At 42.8% G+C, this 20,911-nt stretch overlaps 1 protein-coding gene across 2 annotated transcripts in view; it reads right to left on the bottom strand.

The window, feature by feature from the left end:
* The window catches only part of STXBP6 (syntaxin binding protein 6 (amisyn)), a 150,760-nt gene that overhangs the window by 48,462 nt on the left and 81,387 nt on the right, over positions 1-20,911 (bottom strand). For both annotated transcript variants that reach the window (XM_004681968.2, XM_012724341.1), the window contains exon 2: positions 767-897. In XM_004681968.2, the coding sequence (XP_004682025.1) occupies positions 767-897 (131 nt within the window). The remainder of the gene's footprint in view (positions 1-766; positions 898-20,911) is intronic.

Raw genomic sequence — 20,911 nt, 5'->3', positions numbered from 1 at the left:
GGCTCATCGTTATAGTAACCAAGTGTACAGAGAGCACACTTTTCTGGCTTCAAGAAAACTCCAAGTATTGAATTATATGTACATGTCCTGAGAAGCTACTATCACAGAAGGCCCTAACTACCTATTAACTGATGTGCCAATTCAGACTACACTTTACCTTCTCAGTTACTTGGAAAAGGATTCTTATAGGATCTTGACATTGAGCCCTTCTAATTTCCTCCCTTTGTTATAAGCACAAATTTACAATTTACGTTTCCTTCTTCCCTATTATTGATGTATATGGTGAGTGTGTGTGAATGTCCTTTGAGTAGATAATTCTACCTAATAAAAATGTCTCTCATTAAGTCCAATAGGATCCTGATAAATAATTTGTAAGGTATCATTCATTAGCTTGCTTTTTGGCAAATAAAAGCCATCATTGGGTGAGTTAGGAGTTAAATGACACTTTGACGAACATGGCTTTTCCATAGTGATAACTATGCCGTGACTATCTAAATGCTGTCTTTGTACTTTCTGATAAACACACGGCTGGCGGTGGCCTTTGTCTAGTCAGTCTGCATTCCCTTCGGCTCCTCCATCAAACATAATGAAAAGATTTATCATTTCCCATAAGAAAATGACAGGAATCAGAAAAGTCATGGTCACATAACTGAAATAGAAAAATAGCCTGGTTAAAAATGACGCAGACAACTGCCACCCTGTCAAGGTCAAGTGCAAGCTGTGTGTGAGGAAAACACCCTCTCTCTGCACCGGACACTTTTCTCACCCGATTAGGATCTATGCCGTTGACCTGGCGAAGCTGCTCAAGCATCCACTGTGATCTCCGTACGAATGACGTGGAGCCTTCAAATTGTTTGACCTTGGTGATGGATGCCTGTGTGGGCTTCTTGTTCGTCACTGCCAAGAAAAGACCACTCAGATTAGTGGTGTGCAGGCTGTGCTGTTCCCTCAGTTAGTGGTGCTTCTATTTGATAGCTACAATTACACATGCACAAGTAAGAGGGAGAACCAGAGAAAGCAAAGTAGGAAACAGTAGAGAGAGATATAAATGTGTATGTGTGTATTTACATAAATCTATCATCCGTATATCTGTCTGTATATGATCATGAGCATGAATGTGTGTCTTTGGTGAAAGTGAATTTTAAAAAGAAGTTGTTATAACCACCAGTATCAAGCAGTTAGAATATAATTGCAACTGCAAAGTTTGCTTTGTTTATGTCTTCATCCATTCAACCCAGACACAACTTACTGGAGTAACATCAAGTCTTTAATGCAGGCTATAGCGCACAATTACGGAGTAGGGACAGGAGCACATGGACTGAGGGACAGGAGGTGGGGTTCAGTGAGAAAGGCTGAATTTTAAAGGAAGTGGAGGTTACTGGCTTCCTAGGGAATTAGAATACATATTTCTGACATAGTTTGCTATAAATATTTTGGAATTCAATTATAAGGAGTAATATTTCACACACACACAAAAGGAAATGAAGCTATTTAGCTCTCAAATTTGTTCATCTGGCATCTAGTTTGTGTCTGATTATGACAGGATCTGGCTTTCTGAGCCCTCCCCCCCATGTGAATTCTTGTGATCACCACACTGCAGGATCAAGATGACCCTCCCATTCTTAGTCAGTTACTCCTGCACCCCCATCACAGTAAGGATGGCCAGCACCATCTCCCAGACAGAGGTCAAGCCCAGCACCAACAGAGTGATTTGAATATTTCTATGTCTTCTTATTTTGTAACTTAGAGCCTCCATGGTGAGGCTGGGGGTGATATAATTGTTTTAAGAGGGCTTTCCTAAAAAATCCACCCTGAGCCCTGACTGTGGGAATTGTAAGGTTAAGTATAAATAATGCAATGGAAAGAGCCAGGAAGGGTGGAGAGTGCTTCTTGTAATGAATGAAGTCCTAATAAGACTTATTTCAAATATGACCCCAGAATTCACATTTTCAAATAACACTGCAGATGCTTAACAGATGGCAAAAGAACCCTCGTGGGTGGGAGAACTCCAATGACTGGCTGTTTCATGCACACCATAATTTATAGTAGTTTTAGTGCCTGAGGTCATTAAAACAGGAAACCAGGAATCCTGAGGGCGATGAAATGTGGGCACCCTGCCTTTCGATCCGGTAAGAACCCTATGGCCCCGTACCAAAGACTGTTTTAGTGCCTCAGTATAATCTTCTCACTTTGCGCCTAACCAGAATTTAGCAAACATTTTACAAAATTTCAAATAATACCTTAGGTTGATTACCCATTATCTTTGTTATACTTGGCTAAAAATTTCTGAATGCTTTGCACCAGTTACATTTATGTTCATGGTTAAAAAGTCATCATCCCCTGAACAACCACAATCTGAGGAGCTTGTATAGTCCTTTTGTCATAAATGGCCTCTCTCTGGCCCACAGCTCCATGGATCAGTCTGTGAGTCCTATTAGGAAGAACCAATGTCCCAACTAAATTGAGGCAATATTATCAATATGCCCAGGACTCTGTCCACCCATTTAAATTTGTTTTGTTTTGTTTTGTTTCTTATGATAGGAATATGTTTCTCTGACAGTCATGCTCTGCTTTTGTGCTTTATGTTAAAGGAAACACCACACCTGGGATACACATGGGTCCTCAAATGTGCTTAAAAGATTAAAGAATGTATTTCAATAACAGGAAAACATGTGTTCCTGTATTAGACACACACCCCTAAACACACAAAGAGGATTTCCTCCCTCGTTTATGTAAATCACACGACATTCAGGCTTCCTGGGAAACATGAAGCCCTTTCTTTCTAACTTTAAAGCTGTCGTGAACGCCTATTTGTACTTCTGGTCCATTTATTTCCAAGTAGTTTACAGCACTAGAAAAGCTCAAACACAACACAGGATGGTTGGCATTATTGCACGTGTAGGATGGCCATTTCAGGAAGTCCAGCCATATTGAAAGTTTGTCACTGACATGAGAAGGGCAGAACCCCCACCCACATGACAAATTCCTGTTCACCAGGGCCACACTGAGAGGTAGGTGTTGTTTGTAAAAGCAGCTACAACTCATCCTCCCCCTATGCTCTCCCCCCATTAGTTTATTCCTTGCCCAGTTGTAGAAATCTGGGTAGCTTTCCTGGGCATTGAGCCCAGTTTGATTTAATTTTTGTTTATCGTTATTATCTCCAACATCCCAGTTTCTATTTTGAAGCAGGTGTCTTAAAATTATATTATTATATACACATTATATAGAGTTAAATAAAGACTTCAACTTTCTGAAATCAAAACACTTGCACAAACACCACATTGCTTTCTAAATTCCACAAAGCATGGAAAAGTCAATTATATATATATATTTTAGATTTATTTTATTTATGCATACAGAACTGGGGTATAGGCCAGAGATGCAGGTGTGGTGGGAGCATTCACCAGAGACAGAGTGAGCAGTAGAACAGACAGATGGACTAAGTACACTGCTGAGGGAAGCAGCGGGCGAGGGGAGAGGTCTGCTGTGGCCATGTGGGTCACCTTCAGGATAGGGGATTGAACCGCCACTGAGTGGCTGTGGTTAGCCTGCAGTGCCCTAACCTGCTGAGCCAGCCCAGAGTTTGATTTTAAATTCATTCTTGGCTTTGGTGTTTTTGGTATTTAAAGCAATTAAAAAATAATAAGCCAGATGTCTAGTGAAAAGCAATCATTTGTTTTCTCCTTCCAAAGGAAAACTAACTGACAACATACCCTGGAAAATGCAACCAAACAATCAGTAATATCACAAAGTGGCAAGCCCAAGTACCCCCACACGGCCATCCCCATTATCATCATCTTGAATAACTTTAAAAGACATTCTGTCATGACTTCAACACACATGAGCAGAAGGTAAATATGCAGACATTTAAGAGTGGGGGCGGTGTCTGGTGCTCTGAGGTGATACTGTGACCCACTGGGAATCAGCCCTGTCTGTCTTCCAAACCAACTATGCATCAGAATCAGCTGGGAATTTTACCACAAAGACATCAGATCATGGGGATCAGAATCTTTGGGGAAACAGCACTGGTTGCCAAATTTTAGCTCTCCTAAGTTGATTCTGAGAAATACTAATTGCCAAGACCACTGAATTTGTGTAGTTACTCATTTGGCAAATTATATATGGAACAGTCATAAGATGGAAGACACAGAAGTCAGTTTGGTGGGCATTTCAAAGATTGAATAAGCTATGATTCTGAATCGAGAACCTTGGGGAGGGGTGAGGAGGAGAAGAACAGTACAAAGCAATATTATAGCACCATTGAATAAAGTCAAGGAGTCATCTGAGGTGTTGCGAGCTGGAGTGGAGGGTGCTTCAGAGACCAAGAGAGAGTGGGGGAACACAGGGAAGCTTCATGCAGATGCCACATTCTAGGCAATATGCCATGAGCCCTGGCCTGGATTTCCATGACTTCCCCCAAGCTGGCTTCTCTGACCAGCCTAGCCATTCACAAGGAAAACTATTAAAAACTCCTCAGTAGGCTACTAGTGGGGAAGGGAACATGAAGACAGGAACAAAGTGGGAGAGGGGTTCCAATGGTCTATGGTAAAGGATGATGGGTACTTGTATAGTGGGGACACAGGTCTGAGTAGGTGTGAAATGAGTTCCCTAAATCATACACAATTTCTAAACCAATGTGACCTCAATATAGAAACATACATACATACTCATCAATGGAATCCCGAAGCATAGGTCAAGTGTTGGGGCTGTCCAAGACTACTGTTTCTTTTCCATTTGCTGCCACCCCATGACCCCTTGCTTTTCTACAATACTACAGAGAAAGACAGAAGCATGGCCAACCAAACCTTGCTCTTTTGCTATCAGTTCTGATAAAAAGAATGTGGTTTCCATGGCTGCACGCCTCCTCCTTAGCCTTCCTGTAGAAGTGATCAACAGCTCTGCTATAGCTAGGAAGCTGTGATAGGGACTGTTATAGCTGGAATATCATTACCATCACCACTCAAGTGGTGTAGCCTCTAGCTCACAATACCTTAAAAGGGCTCTTAAAAATGGTCCCTCCAAGCCCTCCCTGGTGGTGCAACATGTTAAAGGACAGCATTATGAAGCTATTGCAGCCACTGCAGCAATCAATCCCCTGCCCCAGAGGTGACCCACATGGCATGGCAGACCTCTCCTAACCTGCCTGCTGCTCCCCTCTGCAGTGTATTTCAGTCAATCTGCCTGTTCTGCTCCCCACTCTGTCTCTGGTGAATCCTCTCACTCCCTGCACCTCTGATCTGTACCCCAGTTCTGTATGTATAAATAAATAAATCTTAAAAAAAAAAAAGGTCCCTCTGTGAAATGTTGTACAAAGATACTAAGTTATACTCAGAATGTGGAGACCACTGGCCTTGGTTTTGCCTAATCAGAAAACTGTAGAAAAGCATCATGTTTGTCAGATCAAACCTGGTTTGCAGCCAGTCAGCAAGGTGGGTGAGGAAACGATGGTGTGCAGGCCCAGGCTACCTGCATACTGTGCAGGACAGAGGTGTGCAGGCCACCCATGGTAGGAGCCCAGCCTCCTTCCAGCATTCAGCAATTGAGATAATTTTTCTTTTTTTTTTAAAAAAAAAATTTATTTATTTACTTATTTATTCATACAGAACTGAGGTATAGGCCAGAGGTGCAGGGACAGTGAGAGGATTCACCAGAGACAGAGTTGGGAGCAGAACAGGCAGGTCTAGGAAGTACACTGCTGAGGGAGCAGTGGGCAGGTCAGGAGAGGTCTGTCGCACCATGTGGGTCACCTCTGGGGCACGTGGAGATTGAACTCATGCTGAAGTTGCTTTAACTTCTTAGTGCTGTGCTTTAACTTGCTGCGCCACCAGGGAGGGCCCCTGAGACCATTTCTGTAAGTTCACTCTTTTTCCTACAATCTCATTATTTATATCCCAAACAGGAAAATCAATCTCTGCCTAAGACACTAAGATATCTAGTCTTCATTTTAATATATTTGAAAAGAAATGAGTAATCAGCATATAAACAGAATGATCATATACCACCTCTCCAAAATCTACTATCTCATTTTTTTCCTAGATAATTTTGCCTAATTACTAACATTTGCACAAATATGTTCTTTATATGTTACACTCTGAATCATCTTATAAATTTATTGGAGTTTTCTCTTAAAATAGGGCAAAGAAAAATTTGTCTCTAAATATAATTTGCTGTTGAGATGAGGCAGCTAATATGCAGAATGTATCTTACCTACAAACTTAAGACAGTTAAAATTTCCTCATGCTTAGTCCCAATATGACCTTAGAGTTAAGTGAAGGTCAGAGTTTTGTGGCAGGTCTTGATCTCTGCTTTGCTGGAGTCTAATGGCCACACATTTTTTTTTTTAATAATATAACAGTTTATTTTTACATCATTTTGTACATTTTTTTTAAGATTTATTTATTTGTGCATACAGAACTGGGGTATAGGCGAGAGGCCTCACCAGAGACAGAGTGGGGAGCAGAACAGGCAGATCGACGAAGTACACTGCTGAGGGGAGCAGCGGGCGGGTCAGGAGAGGTCTGCCGCGCCATGTGGTCACCTCTGGGGCAGGCGGGAATCGAACTCATGCGGAAGTGGCTTTAGCTTCTCAGTGCTGTCCTTTAACCCACTGCGCCACCAGGGAGGGTCATTTTGTACATTTTTTAAAATCTCAATTGTAATCCCCATGGGTTTCCCATCACCGAGTCACCCATGTAATGGCTGCATATTTTGATTTCAATAGCTTTTTGTTTTATTTCATGAAAAATAAACAATTTGGAGGAAAAAAAGTACACATTATCTTATCAGAGCTACCCTTTGGCTGTGTCAAAAGGGAAGAACATGGGGGTGTGGGGAGAAATTCTCTGAAAAGTAGTCCAGAAAGTAAAAGCAAGATTGAGCACACCATCTGGAGGCTACTGTGATGAAGGGATGGCTAACAGGACAATGAGAAATGATTATTTGGGATACTGATCCTCCAAACTCAATGTATAATCACTGTAGGTGGATTCCATAGCATCTGTGGAGAAATAAACACCAGATTCGAGGCTGTGTCAGCAATTTTATCCAGGGAGGTGGCTGAATGTTTACAAAGGTTTGAAGCAAAAAGATCTAGATTGCTACCTAGAATACTCTCAGAATAGGGAAGCATCATCACACAGGGAAATGGAGCCCAGTGCTCTCCACACGGCTTGGTCTTCTGTTTCTCACACTATTTTTCAGGGTGTTATCCTTTAGCAAGGTAGTAAATGTTTAGAGTACAGTGTTTCCAACCAGAACAACCCATGAAATGGCCAAGTTTGTCTTGGGTTTTACTCTTATTCTTCCTGTCTTAGGTATTGGGGGCTCTCTCTTAAAAAAGTCTGAAGGAATATTCTTGAACCTATTTTTATGAAGTTTTAATCCAAATAAAGAGCAGCCACAACACCCCCCATTGTGGCATTTTTGTTATAAGCACTAAGCTGGCAGGGAAGAAAGGAGGATGGGCCCCATAATCCTCGCGGAGAAGGGCGGAGTGGAGGGGAGAACCTGCTGAAGGTCTGAAGTTTGTTTCTTAATGGCAGCCTCTTAGTCTATGGGAGGAATTATCACAAAGAAATAGGTTATCCACAAAAGATTCTTTACTTGGCATCTCTAGTTCCTAGGCCAGTACCTACACATTTCCAAATTGGAGGAGGAGGAGATTAACAGTTTAAGGAATTTCTCCAAAGGAACCATTTGAACAAAGAACTTCTTTATAAAGAAATTTTGATGAGTCCCTCAGAAGATGGAAAAGAATGAGATACATCTTGCATCTAGCATTATTTAGCAAGGATAAATGTATCGATAAGTTATTACTATTATTACTAGTGTTTAATAGGAAGACACACTATATAGAGTGTAGCTAACAACTATACACACATAGAGGAAAGACAACTCTACAGGAAGTATTAGCTGGTTTTAATATTTTCCAGTTACCAACAAGACAGCCTCACTTTTAAAATGCACTATTTTAACGTCTCCTGTTAACATGAGATTTAGCTGGTACTTACAAAGCCTTGTAGCTCCAGCTCCTAATTTTAATCTTCTTTATCCTGTTCATAATTGACTTTTTTTTTTTGACTGTAACTATATATAGATTTTTATTGGAAAGAGTCTTCTACAGTGACAGGATCAGGTAGCCCTGGATTGGTGCACTTTCCTGAAATCAGGAGTTTAACCTCCAGAAGATGTAAGTGGGACTCTACAGAAGGTGTCCATCACTAGACCAGTGCTGTTGTCTCAGAAAGCACTAGTGGGGTCCCCTACATTTTAAATGAAAGTAGTGCCAACCTACCGATGCACACACAAGTGAATGAGGTAATAAATGAGGCCCCAAAAGAAGACCAGATCTTGTGTTCTTCAAAGTAAAGAATAAACTAAAAACTTACTTCAGCTTCAATTGTTCAGATCAAACCATAGCAATTACCTGAGTCAAGAATGAATTAAATTATTCCATGCAAAGCTCAAAGGCTAGGAATAAGACTGTCTTTTATTATTTGCTTTCTCTTAAAGAATATAGTCTTAACGAACTTGAACTATTTTCACAGTAGAGTAGGGGGATAGGTATCTTGAGAACTAGAGGGAAAAAGTAAAAACCAAAATGATATAGAAGTATCAGGAGACTAGAACATCTCCTACAAGACTAGGAGAAAAATTGGGGGGGGGGGGTTAAAACCCTATTCAAACAATGTTTTCCTCTTTTCTTATGCTATCAGCAGCCCTCTTATGTAATTCAGTTTGTTTTGACCTCCCCTCTCTGAAAACAGATTTCAGCCTTCAGATTTAGCAATCCAAGGCTTCCCATTCATTGAGTCTGATTTTTTTATCCTACTTCTTATGACTTTCTCCCCTAGACCTGCAGAGAAAATAATTTCTGTATGCATTTGGGTAAAGGGTAAATGTACATGAATTTTATACATATGGTTAATACTGGTTACTTCAAGTCTGTATTTTACCTGGAAAGGGCAAAACATACCTGATTTAGCTAATATAAATGTGAAGCAAACTGGTGCGAGCCAGGGAAGTAAATGTCTAGAGTTGTGAAAACTGTGGTTTCTGTAAGAGATGTCAAATCTAATACTGAATGCTACAATATAACAGGGCAGATAACAGAAGGGGTTAGCCATAGTCATAAAGTCTTATTCTGTTCTTCCGCAATTCTGGAAACAGATGTAAACACCATTTTGATCTATTCTTAGAGAAGATTTACAAACGGAGGATCTAAAGACAAATGAATCAAAGGAGAAGCTACCTGACTCAAGAAAGAATTACATTATGCCATGAGAAGCTCAAAGGCTGAAAATAAGAACTTGAAAATGACAGTCTTTTATTATTTGCTTTCACTTAACATTGTCTGTAATATATAGAAAAGTATAGCCCAATATGAAACTCTCCTCAGGGAAATCTCATTCTTGCTAGAAATTCATATGTATTTTCCTGTGAGAGCTACTAAAAAGCTTTCTTAGGACTCCAGGACCCTTAAGATGAGAAGAAACTGAACTATTTCTGTCACTTCAACTCCTCTGTCCCTCTGTGGTGAGGGGCGCACCCCCACCCCCCGTGTGTGTGTCCCCTGAGGCAGCACTGGGCTGCTGGCATAGCCATTAATAAGAAGAGTCTAAAAGGATCAGGGAAGGATGTTATGTGGATATGGATTTCCTTCAGTGTGAGAAGAGTGTGTCCCTTACTTCCCCCACCCCAAAGGAGACTAAAACATGAAAGAGGCAGAGCAACAGAATATTCTAATGGGCAAGGTACTAAACATTTAATATCACACTAGGTTTCTGGAAAATCCAAGCTGCAATTACTTAGCAAGCATATGCTGTCAAACATAATTGCAACTATCAATCAAGTAAAGACAGATTTATCTGTTTTCTCTGCTTCCTTTTCTCTTTGTCACCACCACCACTTACTCAGTAGTTTTAATAATGCATTTTAGACGAAGGTGTACATCACCAAAGTTCAAAAAAAAGTAAATGATGTCATTAAGAACCTGTCACCTCTAATCTTTACTGTGATAGATTGGGGAATAGAATCTAGCAATATGTTCTGGGTTAAACAAATGTCAATTGCATTAGTGAAAATTATCTACAATTAAGATCCGTTGAATTTATTATATAAACCCTAGCTAGTATCCGCTAGAGCTAGACATATGTCTAGTCTTTGACATGACACTTCTGGTCTGTTCTACACAGAACAGCGAGGACTATGTTTTCTCTCCTCTTGCTGAAGGGAGCAGACACAGATAAAACATGAACCAATGAAAGACAGAGCTCCCTGAGAGATGGGACATAGAGTTGCTGAGCCCTAGGCTGGCCTTGGTTTACTGCTCTGGGTGAGTTTTCCAGGCTGTACGTGGAGGAGACACTCAAGAACTGGAAGATTTCTGAGCTGAAGAGACAGTGTCTAGGGCCTAGGGAGGAGAAGGTGAATAAAAAAATCCCAGGGTAGAATAATAGAATAATAAAGATGAGAGAACCATACACACAGAAAACTCAAGTGGTCCATCTTGGGGATTGTCTCACCATATGTGTATGAGGAAATGATGTGAGGCCGGAGAAAGAATGCAAAATAGAGAGAGAAAGTGGACTCCGTTCACACAGGGCTTGGGTTGGAGCCCATCCTCACCGGCCACACTGGACAACCTTAAGATCCAGGGGCACTGGGAGAATACACCAAGAATACTTCCCCCCAAATGAGGAAGGTAGCCTCAGAATGATCAATGCTCTAGTTTTGCTTCCAGTGACAATGTCATATACTTGCAGATATAGGGTGCTGCATGGGGATACTGGGGGTCAGGGAGGGATTGCCAATGGGTGACTCTTGGGGATAATTAATAGGTTCATTATTTTGATTGTAGTAATGATTTCATGGGTGTATACATGTAAAAAATTACCAAACTGTATTGAAGTTTCTTGTGTGTCAATTTACCTGAATAAACTGTGAAAAAACTTCACAAAATGAATCCATGACAATTGTGGTAAGAATAGATGTTAACTTTGATAGGGATAGAAGCGAAGCTTCTGGGGTACTAGGAAGGTTTTTCTCTGTTCACAGAGGTGATATATGTCAGTTTATACACATGCATAAAAACTTACTGAATGGTACGCTTAAGACTTGTTTACCTGACACTACATGGAATAGCTTAATAAAAAAGCAAACCAAAGGTAATAGTAAAGGCAGAGTCTGAGAACGCCTTACTAACGGTATGTGAACTTACTGGCTGCCAATTTGGAATCACTGACCTTGGAGTTACCAGCCTGCACTTGCACTAGCACATTCCAGGGCTTCTGTCAGTAAGAGAATCACACCATCCAGTATATTCTCTACAGAGGATTGATGTGCAGACCTTGGGAAGTTGTCTTAGTCTATTTGGGGAGGCTGGATAGTTTCTAAACAGACATTCACTTCTTGAAGTTCTGGAGGCTGGGTACCACGATCAAGGTAGCAGCACATTTGGTTCTGGTGAGAGCCCACTTGCTAGTATATAGCTGGCATCTTCTAGCCAGACCCTCACATGGCAGAAGGGGTGAGTAAAGGTACTAATCGAATTCATGAGGGCTCTGTATTAATGACCTAATCACCCTTCAAAGGTACAATCTCCTGATACCACCCCATCGAGGGTAAAGACTTCAATCTATGAATTTTGGAGACACAAGTATCCAACCTAATAATGAAGCTAGTCACTGCAATTCTAACACTTGCTTTTATAAAAATTTATGTTATTTGCAAAACTCTGCAGTTGGGTTCATGGCCTTCTTCCTTCCCACTCCTTGGAACCCTTCCTCACTACTCCCCCTCTTAGCTGAGGTTTCCTTTGCACCCTCTTTTCCAATTTCTTCCACTCTGCTCAAGAACACACTTGGTGTCTTCTTTTCCTGCGAGCATCGTCTATTGACCAAGCCAGTCCTCATGGCCTATTCATTCTATTGAAAAATGTGGTAGCAAGTGGAAGAGGATTGTTTGATTAGTCCCTCAAGCCAGTCCTCATGGCCTATTCATACTATTGAAAAATGTGGTAGCAAGTGGAAGAGGATTGTGTGATTAGTCCCTCAACTGCTTTCCCACTCTCTCTTTGCTCCACCCACTGCTTCCCTGCCTCACTGCTTCTCTCCAGAAACTGCTCCATAAAAACTGAAACACCAGCAAATGACAAGACCCGATGGTTTATTCTTCTGTGTGCATCACTGCACCACTCCCTGTAATTTAGACATACCCCAAGACAACTTTTCAGGCATTTTTTGGATAAAAAAGCTTTCTGGCCACAACAGTTAATGCTAAAGCTCAAAGGTGAAAAGAGCTTGGCATGTTCAAAGAAGAGAAAGAAGAGCAGGATAGCAAGCCACTGAGGGAAGAATGAATGCATGAATGAATGAGGTCATGGACACAAGCAAGGGTCAGATTGTGATGGCCCTGGTGTACCAGGCTTCAGAAACACAAATCCGGGGCTTCAGAAACACAAATCTGGGGATCTGGTCTGCGTTTTTTAAAATACTGGTCAACTAGACAAAGAGGTCATGACAGGAGTGGGCATGAAAGCAGGGAAACCCTTAGGAACTTCTACTCCTGCAGCCGAGAAGAGAAGTCATGGCTTAGCTGAGATGGCAGGTGTCTGTCCCTCTCCACACCTGATGACTCTCCAGAGCAGTCAAGGCCACTCACCAAATCCCAGCTGTCTCTTTGCCTATGGTTCTGCTGGCCACTGTTAACAGAACATCACGTTTTGAACATGCTCTCTGCTTTTATATATATTTATCTGCAGTGATGTCTCATCTATCACATTATAAATACTCTAAGAATAATAATAATAACTGTGTCTCTGCCTACTTCAGAGCATGCCATAGGGTGCCTTACTCAGAATCCTAACTCAAACAGGCATAGCCTATCTCCACAGGCAGCAGAAATAACCAAGCACCAGCTGTGTGTGCTCTGGCACTGGTTCGCTATAGCTCACCCATCCTGTTCTCTTTTTGGCTAAATTTCCATTTTTTTAAAATTAGAGATCACTTAAGGCCATGAGTGGGAAGAAAAAATAACAATCACCAGGCACACCTGACGACACCGCTGACATGTGATAAAGAGCTGCAGGAGCAGGCACCTCTGTGACTTCTGCTGCAGACTCCAAGGTGGAACACATTGTCGCGCACCTCATTAGTATTTCTGCAACAGCCCAGGAATCATTTCCGAAATAAATGATGCCTCTTGTGTTAAATGATTCCGGCCTAAGAAAAGTCCCTGGGGAGCTTCCCATTACAGAGTCTTGATGAAGATTCAGAACAAAAGGAGTAAAATGTATGCTCCTCTGGTGCTGAAGGACAGTGCAAGGCTCAGATCTCTCCATCCAGTTCCCCACTGACAACTTCCATGTAAATCAGATGATAATTAGAGGATAAACCTGTATGAAGATGAGGCAGGACTAGACCATTGCTACATTAACTCTTCTCAAAATCCAGCTGGTTGTGAGGCTCACAGAGCCCCTTGTCTGAAGCTGATCCCTCTCCTCAGACTGCTAGCCTGCACCACCGGCTGTTCTGATCAGCTCGAGTACAGGCACCCTCACAGGACTCGGTCATCGCTCTGTGCCAAAGAGAAGCTCTGCTCTTGATGATGCTGAGTGTGGCCGCTGAGCTCTGTTCCCCTGGGGTTCAGGCATATTGCTGAGTGCCCTCCCGACCCTTTGTACATAGACTACGGAGGCCTCAGTTCTACTGTGCGTCTTCCTCTATGAAAATAAAGGAATTATATATTTAAAAATCATTGGAAGAGCCAACGTATTGAACAGACACAGTGTGTGTCAGGCAGAAAAGAAGTCTATGGAAGGATCATGCATTCAAGTGCATGGGCTTACCTGCTTAGAATTCTTCAACCCTCTGCATGGAATTAATTTGGTACCAAAAAGCAGGTCTACTTTGAAATGTGGAGCCAAAATCAACAATTTTGCATTGCAAGGTAACCCATACTAGTTTTAAAACTGAAGTGAGCCCTAGAACAAGGGGAAAAATATGTGAATTTCTTAGAGGACCAAAATACTAATTAATGTAGGTTTTACTGACTTCCTCGACAGCAATGTTGTATGTTCTTTTCATGAACAAGCTGAAGTTCTATTCTCTTTGTTACAATTTGACATCGCTGATGCTCACTTGGCTGATTTACATATGTGGCTTGGGTCTGTGTGATCAAGGTTGTGTAGATTTATAGGGTTGGAAGATGTTTCCAGAGATTTATTTTGCAGTCTATGTTTTACATTTGGGCTTGTCACTTTCCCACTATATCTTTCTAACTTCTTAAGTGCAGAAAGTATAGTATATCTAGGCTCTTTCTACATCTTTTACCCCATATTAGTATTTTACAACTTATCCTCAGAGTTAAAAAGCATCACTGACGAGAAGCTCTCCTTCAGTTAATGGTTTGTATTTCATGGCCTTGAAAGTCATCCATTAATTGGCCTCCAGTTCTCTCCGAGTGAAAGCTTTCTCTGAGTATTCCACTTCCCCAGATGGGCCTCTGAGTTCAATCACCACTGCAGGTATAGGCCTCCACAGACTAACTGTGAGTTCTCCAGGTTCCCTTTTTGACTTGGGGCAAGATCTAAGCAGAACAGTTGGAAAATGCTGAACACAGTTCACATTCAGCATTAGATTGATTTGGATTTCTACTTGGGGATGCATTTTTTTTTTTTTTTAAAAAAACACATGTCACTGCCTGCCTATGATCATCTTATTGTCTGCTATGGGTACTTACATAGACTCATTTTTTGGTGACAGTCTCAAAGAGATTAGAGGACAATTTTAAGTGATGTATTTTTAAAATGATTTATTTGTTTATGCATACTGAACTGGGATACAGGCCAGAGGTGTGGAGGGTAAGAGGAATTCACCAGAGACAAAGTGGGAACAAAACAGGCAGATCTATGAAGTGCACTGCTGAGGGGAGCAGCAGGTGGGTCAGGAGAGGTCTGCCGCGCCGTGTGGGTCACCTCTGGGGCTGGGGATCAAACTCGCACTGAAGTGGCTACCGCTCGCTTGTAATGCTGCATCCTAACCCTTTGCGCCACCAGGGAGGGCCTTAACTGATATTTTAAAAGTGTTTTCCCCCAGACAAGCCACACCAATATTTTGCATTCTAATATGCTATGTTCTTTTTGTCACTGTTTCTATAAGGCTGGGATCAACCCATTCTGAGCTCCTTGAGGGAGAGAAGCTATTTTCTGTCCTCATGAGTGAACTTAACACTTGCAGAGGCAAGCCATTCAAAAGATACAACATGAAAGGCTTTGCATGAAACCTGTAGTTTGTCATGGTTTGAACAGCTGCCACAGAGATTAGCGTGTGATAGGTCCTGTTCTGTCAAACTGTAGATTAGGAGTGAGTCCCAAGACTCACCCTCTGACTTTATAGCCAAGGTTTCCAGGACCAACAGAGGCAAGTTTTTGCTGAGCCATCACCAGACCTTAGCACTGAGGGCTACTGGAGCTTCTAGGGAGAAAGAAAACTCTCCAAGAACTAGCAATTTTAAGTAAAGAAACTGAGCTTTCCCCCTGATTCCCACAAATATTCACTTTGTCAAACTCAAATTTAGACTGTTGACAAACCCACAGACCTAAACTTTCTCTAGTGTGAACAAGAATTTCAGATGGCCCTCGGTGGATTATTGGTTCATGCTCAAAATGAAAAATACAATATAAAAACAGTGGAAAGATAAATGAATTTGTGCCTGGAGATGCAAACCTATTTTGTTGAGTCAAGGATTATAAGAAACAGGCCTCAGTAATCCAAGTGTCTGCTAAGTGAATTTTTCTCAGTGGTGATAACTTCATATCTGTATCACTGATAACATGATTCTGGGCATGCACGTTTCAGAGTTCCAAGCCCTGTGGCCCCCTATGGATCACACATGCCATCAGAAAGCCACAAGCACTGGCAAAACTACCAATTCTAAGTAGACTTTGAGGAAGTGACTAACCTATGTCATAGATGCCACTTTAAGGTTTGATGTTAGGAGAATAGAATCAGCTTCTCTTCTGTGTGCTTCCTCTGTAAGGAGACCGACGATGTCGCTGAGAGTTCTGTGAGAAGCCGGTCCTCCCCAGAAGTATTGCAGAGGCTGTCCTCTGGACACCAGGCTGTCATCTCTCAGTTCAGTAAAGAAAGATGTGCAAAGGGCTCTGGGTGCAAGTCCTTCCCATTACTGTCAATCACCTTGCCACACAGAGGATGCTGTCCTGATGGACAAAACCACCCCAAAGCCCTGAGAGTGAACTTTAAGTTACAGCACCTACTTTTTAGAAACATAAATGTTTTCACGTATAGCTAAGATAATGTAAGCAACCAAATGTGTCTCCGAGTTGAATGCTTGGCTGGCCCCCCACCTATCTAGCCTTGCGTTTCTAATCCACTTATCTGAGCCCAGCTCCACCAGAGACTCAGCACCCCACAAGACCTCAGTCTCCTCAGGCCCTGCCCACATTGTAGCATGCCCTGGCTGCACTCCCAGAGTCTGCTCAGTCTGGGGTGCCTTTATGACCAGTTCCTGCAAATCTAAACTGAGGCTATTATTCCCTTAGTCCCAGGCTTTCCTTGGCAGTCCAACCCACACGCCTTCCCCTTCCCAAAAGGTCTGTGGCCTTTGTCTTTAACCTTCATATTAGGACTTTGCTGGATTGAATCGAATTCAGGAACACATAGGAAATACACTGTAAACAAATGATTGATCCATACTTATTTTAAAAAAATAGTAAGCCTTTTCTTGTGTGTGTGTGTATATATATATATATATATATATATTTTAAAGATTTATTTATTTGTGCATACAAAACCGGGGTGCAGGCCAGAGGCTCAGGGGCGGCGAGAGGCTTCACCAGAGACAGAGTGGGGAGCAGAACAGGCAGATTGATGAAGTACACTGCTGAGGGGAGCAGTGGGCGGGTCAGGAGAGGTCTTCCTTTCCCTGTTTGTCTCCTCCGGGGCAGGTGGGAATCGAACTCATGTGGAAGTGGCTTTAGCCTCTCAGTACTGTGCTTTAACCCGCTGCGCCACCAGGGAGGGCCATTTTTTGGTATATATTTTATCATTCTATTCATTTGCTTAGGAAGCATCTCCCTGTCCCCTAGGTAGTGAGTGGAAAGGGAAGCTACAGCCAAACACATGATGAATTATCAATTCAGAACACATGAACCTCCCTCAAAGGAAATATATTCCCTAATAATATTGCTGCAGGATCTTGTTGTTGCTTATTAATTACTTTTTCAACACTCTAGGCAAAATAAAACATAGCCCCTGCTTCTCAAGGGCTTTCAGGTTACATATATATGAAAAGAAAAATAATCAGGCAAGAGACACGGGTTGACTGCAGGGCCAATAGAGGACTGAGCAGGCCAGAAGAACCAGGGTGGTTTTCAGAGGAGCCAAGTTCAGAAGGGAGACTCACAGCAGGAGGGCAGGAGGAACTGTCCTTCAGAGAGGGGGACAACCGGGAGGGCTGTGCTCCAGGGACAAGAACCAAGGGTGGAAAGTCGATTTTCAAAGGGAAAGAGTTAGCAGTAGAATCACCCACAATGTGATTGGTTTGGGATCTAGGTGATAAAGAAAAACGAAAATAGTGACTTCCACAGTCAAGACTGAGCCATGCTGGCATCCCCACAGAGGAAGTGCAGGGAAGGCCACTGCTTTCTGCAGGCCGCCTTGTTCTTCCTCCTCGGTGGGACCACGGCCCCGAACCTCCTCTGGAAGGAGGCTCACGCTGCAGATAAAAGCCTAACGTGGTTCTTTCTCCCCTGACTGATGGGAACAGTGAGCTTGTGGATGAAGAACTGACAGGGACAGGGTCCAGACATAACAGACACAGCTGGAGCGGCCTGACGCCCATGGACACGCTGTGCTCAGTAACACACCTAAGTCCATGGACTGTCACACCAGCCTTGGAGAGAGGCACAGCCTGATCTTGCTGGTGTGCAGGCGCCAAAGGTCGCCACTGTTGATTCTGCTGCCCTGTGAGATAAGGGAGCGTTTGTGGGGTCGCACTCTAAATGGGCAGACACTGAGCCCTCCAAATGGAACTTCAAATCTTAACTCACAGTCATTTTTAAGACGGAGAGAGGGAAAAGAAAATCTCATTTGTCCTTGGTAACTGTTCTCCTTCTTTTGAAGGTGCAAGGAAGATAAATGGGCCAGCAGTCTGAAGTGAGAGGGGTGGGATCCATGCTATCTATCAAAACTAGAAGAGACAAGAAGGAAAGGAGCTGGAGTCAGAAGAGCGTCAACATGGAATTCGTTACAGCTTCCATTTCTGCTTCTCCATAGTACACAGGCCTGAATGACAAGAGGGCTGCTGGGAGCCTCTCAGCTCAGTTTTGCCCACAGGAACACACTGCATGAGGCTACAGATTCACACCACACAAGGCATCATGGCCACCTTGCTCAAAAGGCTCTGGAGAAGAACAGCCAGTGCCACAGTTGCTCCGACTGGGAACACGGAACTACTGGTGCTGTCATTTGTTGACCGAGATAAAAGCCAAGTGGCAACTGTGTCGGCACACACAGGGTCATGGCGAAGGTCATCCTTCCTGAAAGAGCAAAGCTGAGTGCTGAAGGACTAGTTTTCAGTTTGAGGAGAGAGCTGTTTGCTGAGACTACAGAGTAAGAGGAAATTGATGGGAGAATATACAACGTATTTCCTGCTGGGAGCGGAAAAGTCTCTGTAGAAGAATCACACGCTAACCCTCTGTCTCCTGAGGGGGAGGGAGTGCCCCTTCCTGACCCCTTCTTGGATGTGCTGTTCAAAGGTCTCCCTAGCGAAGCACCATGTGTGTGGGGTGGGATCAGCTGCAGTTCTTACCTGCTCCGTCATGGACCAAGCCAGCACTACTCAGGAGTTGCTAGAGGTGAAGGAGCCCCTCAGTGAAGGGGATGATGCCCCATATGAGAAGTGGCCCTTGTGTCCACTTAGCAGATAGGTGGAGCTCACAGTAGTGAGTCTCAGTGGTGCTGGGGACACACACACACACACTCTGAGCCCTGATTCTCATGCGCACTCTGCCTGTCCATGGGCATTTCATACACTGGTCTTTTCCTATTGGGGCCTCATGTCATCATCATTTTTAAACTAGAAGGATGTGCTGTGCTTCTACTAGTTTTAACATCCCATGGCCCTCGGAGCCACATAAATGCAGGTGCATCTGTCCAGTCGTGATGTCTCTCTACTATGAGAGAACAGAAATCCATTAAAGATGAAAACAGTAAGGTTGATCTTTCCAAATAAAAGCAGAACACAAAATACTAATTCACTAAAAATGCCCAACACATAAAGGATCTTTTCGACTCTTAACCATTGTTCTGACCGATGGGAGATTCGAAGGAGACCGTCTGCCTGCTGTTTGCCTCTGCAGGACTGATGAACTGTTGGGGTTTGGGGTTATGAGGGGAGTGTCTCTTGGCAGGAAGGGAGCTTCACAGTATGAGAAAACTATTCTGTGGGGAGTGGCAGAGTGTTATGCTTCTATCTTTCCTAAATTCCCCTGGAGGAGATCAGAGCTGAATATGAGATGTTTATGTAAATTTTGTGTTTCGCTTAAGAAGAATTTAAACTGCCAACACTTGGATCATAAAGCACAGTGACTATCCTATTCTTCTGGAAAAGTCTGAAGACACCAATAACACTCATTCAACAAATATTTATTGCACTTATGCTGAAGGAAAAGTGAAGCAAGGGGGGAGGAAAGGGAGGTGACTGAGGGTGGAAATAAGGACAAGGAGATTCAAGTGCAGACTTACTCCTAGGAGTTTTGCATTTTAGAAGAGAAATAACAAGTCCCTAAGTGCTGAAATACAAGGCAGAAGATGATAAATGCCCTGACATATATTTCTTGCCACTAGCAAACATATAACTAGGCATCTGGAGGAGGGAAAGATCACCTGCTGAATGGATGGGGTGGTGGGGGAAAGCTGTGAATTAGGGTGGATGGGGCAGCTTCCTTCTGAAAGACATCTCATCTGCACTGCAGTCAGAAGCATGGGGAGGCCTTTAAGGTTCAAAGAAAAAGAAGCAAAGCAGAGCTGACCTGCTTCTCAAATCATCCTTGCACACCTATGACTAAAAGGCAGCAAGGGCCAGCTGGCCAGTACAGAAACAAGACACAAGACCACCTGGGGTCTTACTTCTGGATTACCTTGACCTGGGATGAATCTTAGGACAATCCATTTCCTGGCCAAGAATCTTGCCTACACCTATGCTCAAGCTCAATGTTTAGGAAGTAATCTCGTTAAATATATATTTATGTTCAAAAGCAGAACTCCCAGCTTCCTGGTCTTGTTTCCTGGCCTCAACACAAAGGCATTAGTATTTTCTCAAAAAGGAAATTATTCCAGTGTACTTGCCCAGGCTCCAGTGACTACTGTTTGCCCTCAACAGTCTTCATCTTCTTGCAGGGACGTCCACAGTTATAATTCAGACTAGTTCTGGACAGCACACAGGGTTTGCTAGAGAAGCAGCAGGGATGTACCTGTGCTCCCACTTGAACCACGGAGCCCTGTGCTTGAGTGGGAACACTCAAAATCTCACTTCCCTCGAGATCTGCCATCCATTAATATTTCAGCTGCAGGGTTAGGTGCATCTCATTTTAAACTGTTAAGTCAAGAGCCCAAAATTGGTAATTGGGCATTTAATTGGGTGTGTGAAGACACTTACTGGATCTTAACAGCTTCAACAGGTAATGTTTAACAACATTAAAAATGATAGCAATGATGAATCAGATGCAAATGGAAAGTGAAGGAATTTTGGCACTATAATTTAACACACAGCTAACTAGTGGTTTGAGCTGAAGATGTCAAGCTTGGCTGGCTTTTGTACATTTTCTTATATGCCAGGGTTCATGGAAATATTTTACTTTTTAGACTTCTTAAGTTTGTCCCTCCCTTAA

This window comes from Condylura cristata, unplaced genomic scaffold (genome assembly GCF_000260355.1).
Source record: "Condylura cristata isolate star-nosed mole 26May11 unplaced genomic scaffold, ConCri1.0 scaffold00013, whole genome shotgun sequence".
Lineage (NCBI taxonomy): Eukaryota > Metazoa > Chordata > Mammalia > Eulipotyphla > Talpidae > Condylura > Condylura cristata.
This window is presented reverse-complemented; position numbering and strand designations above follow the sequence as displayed.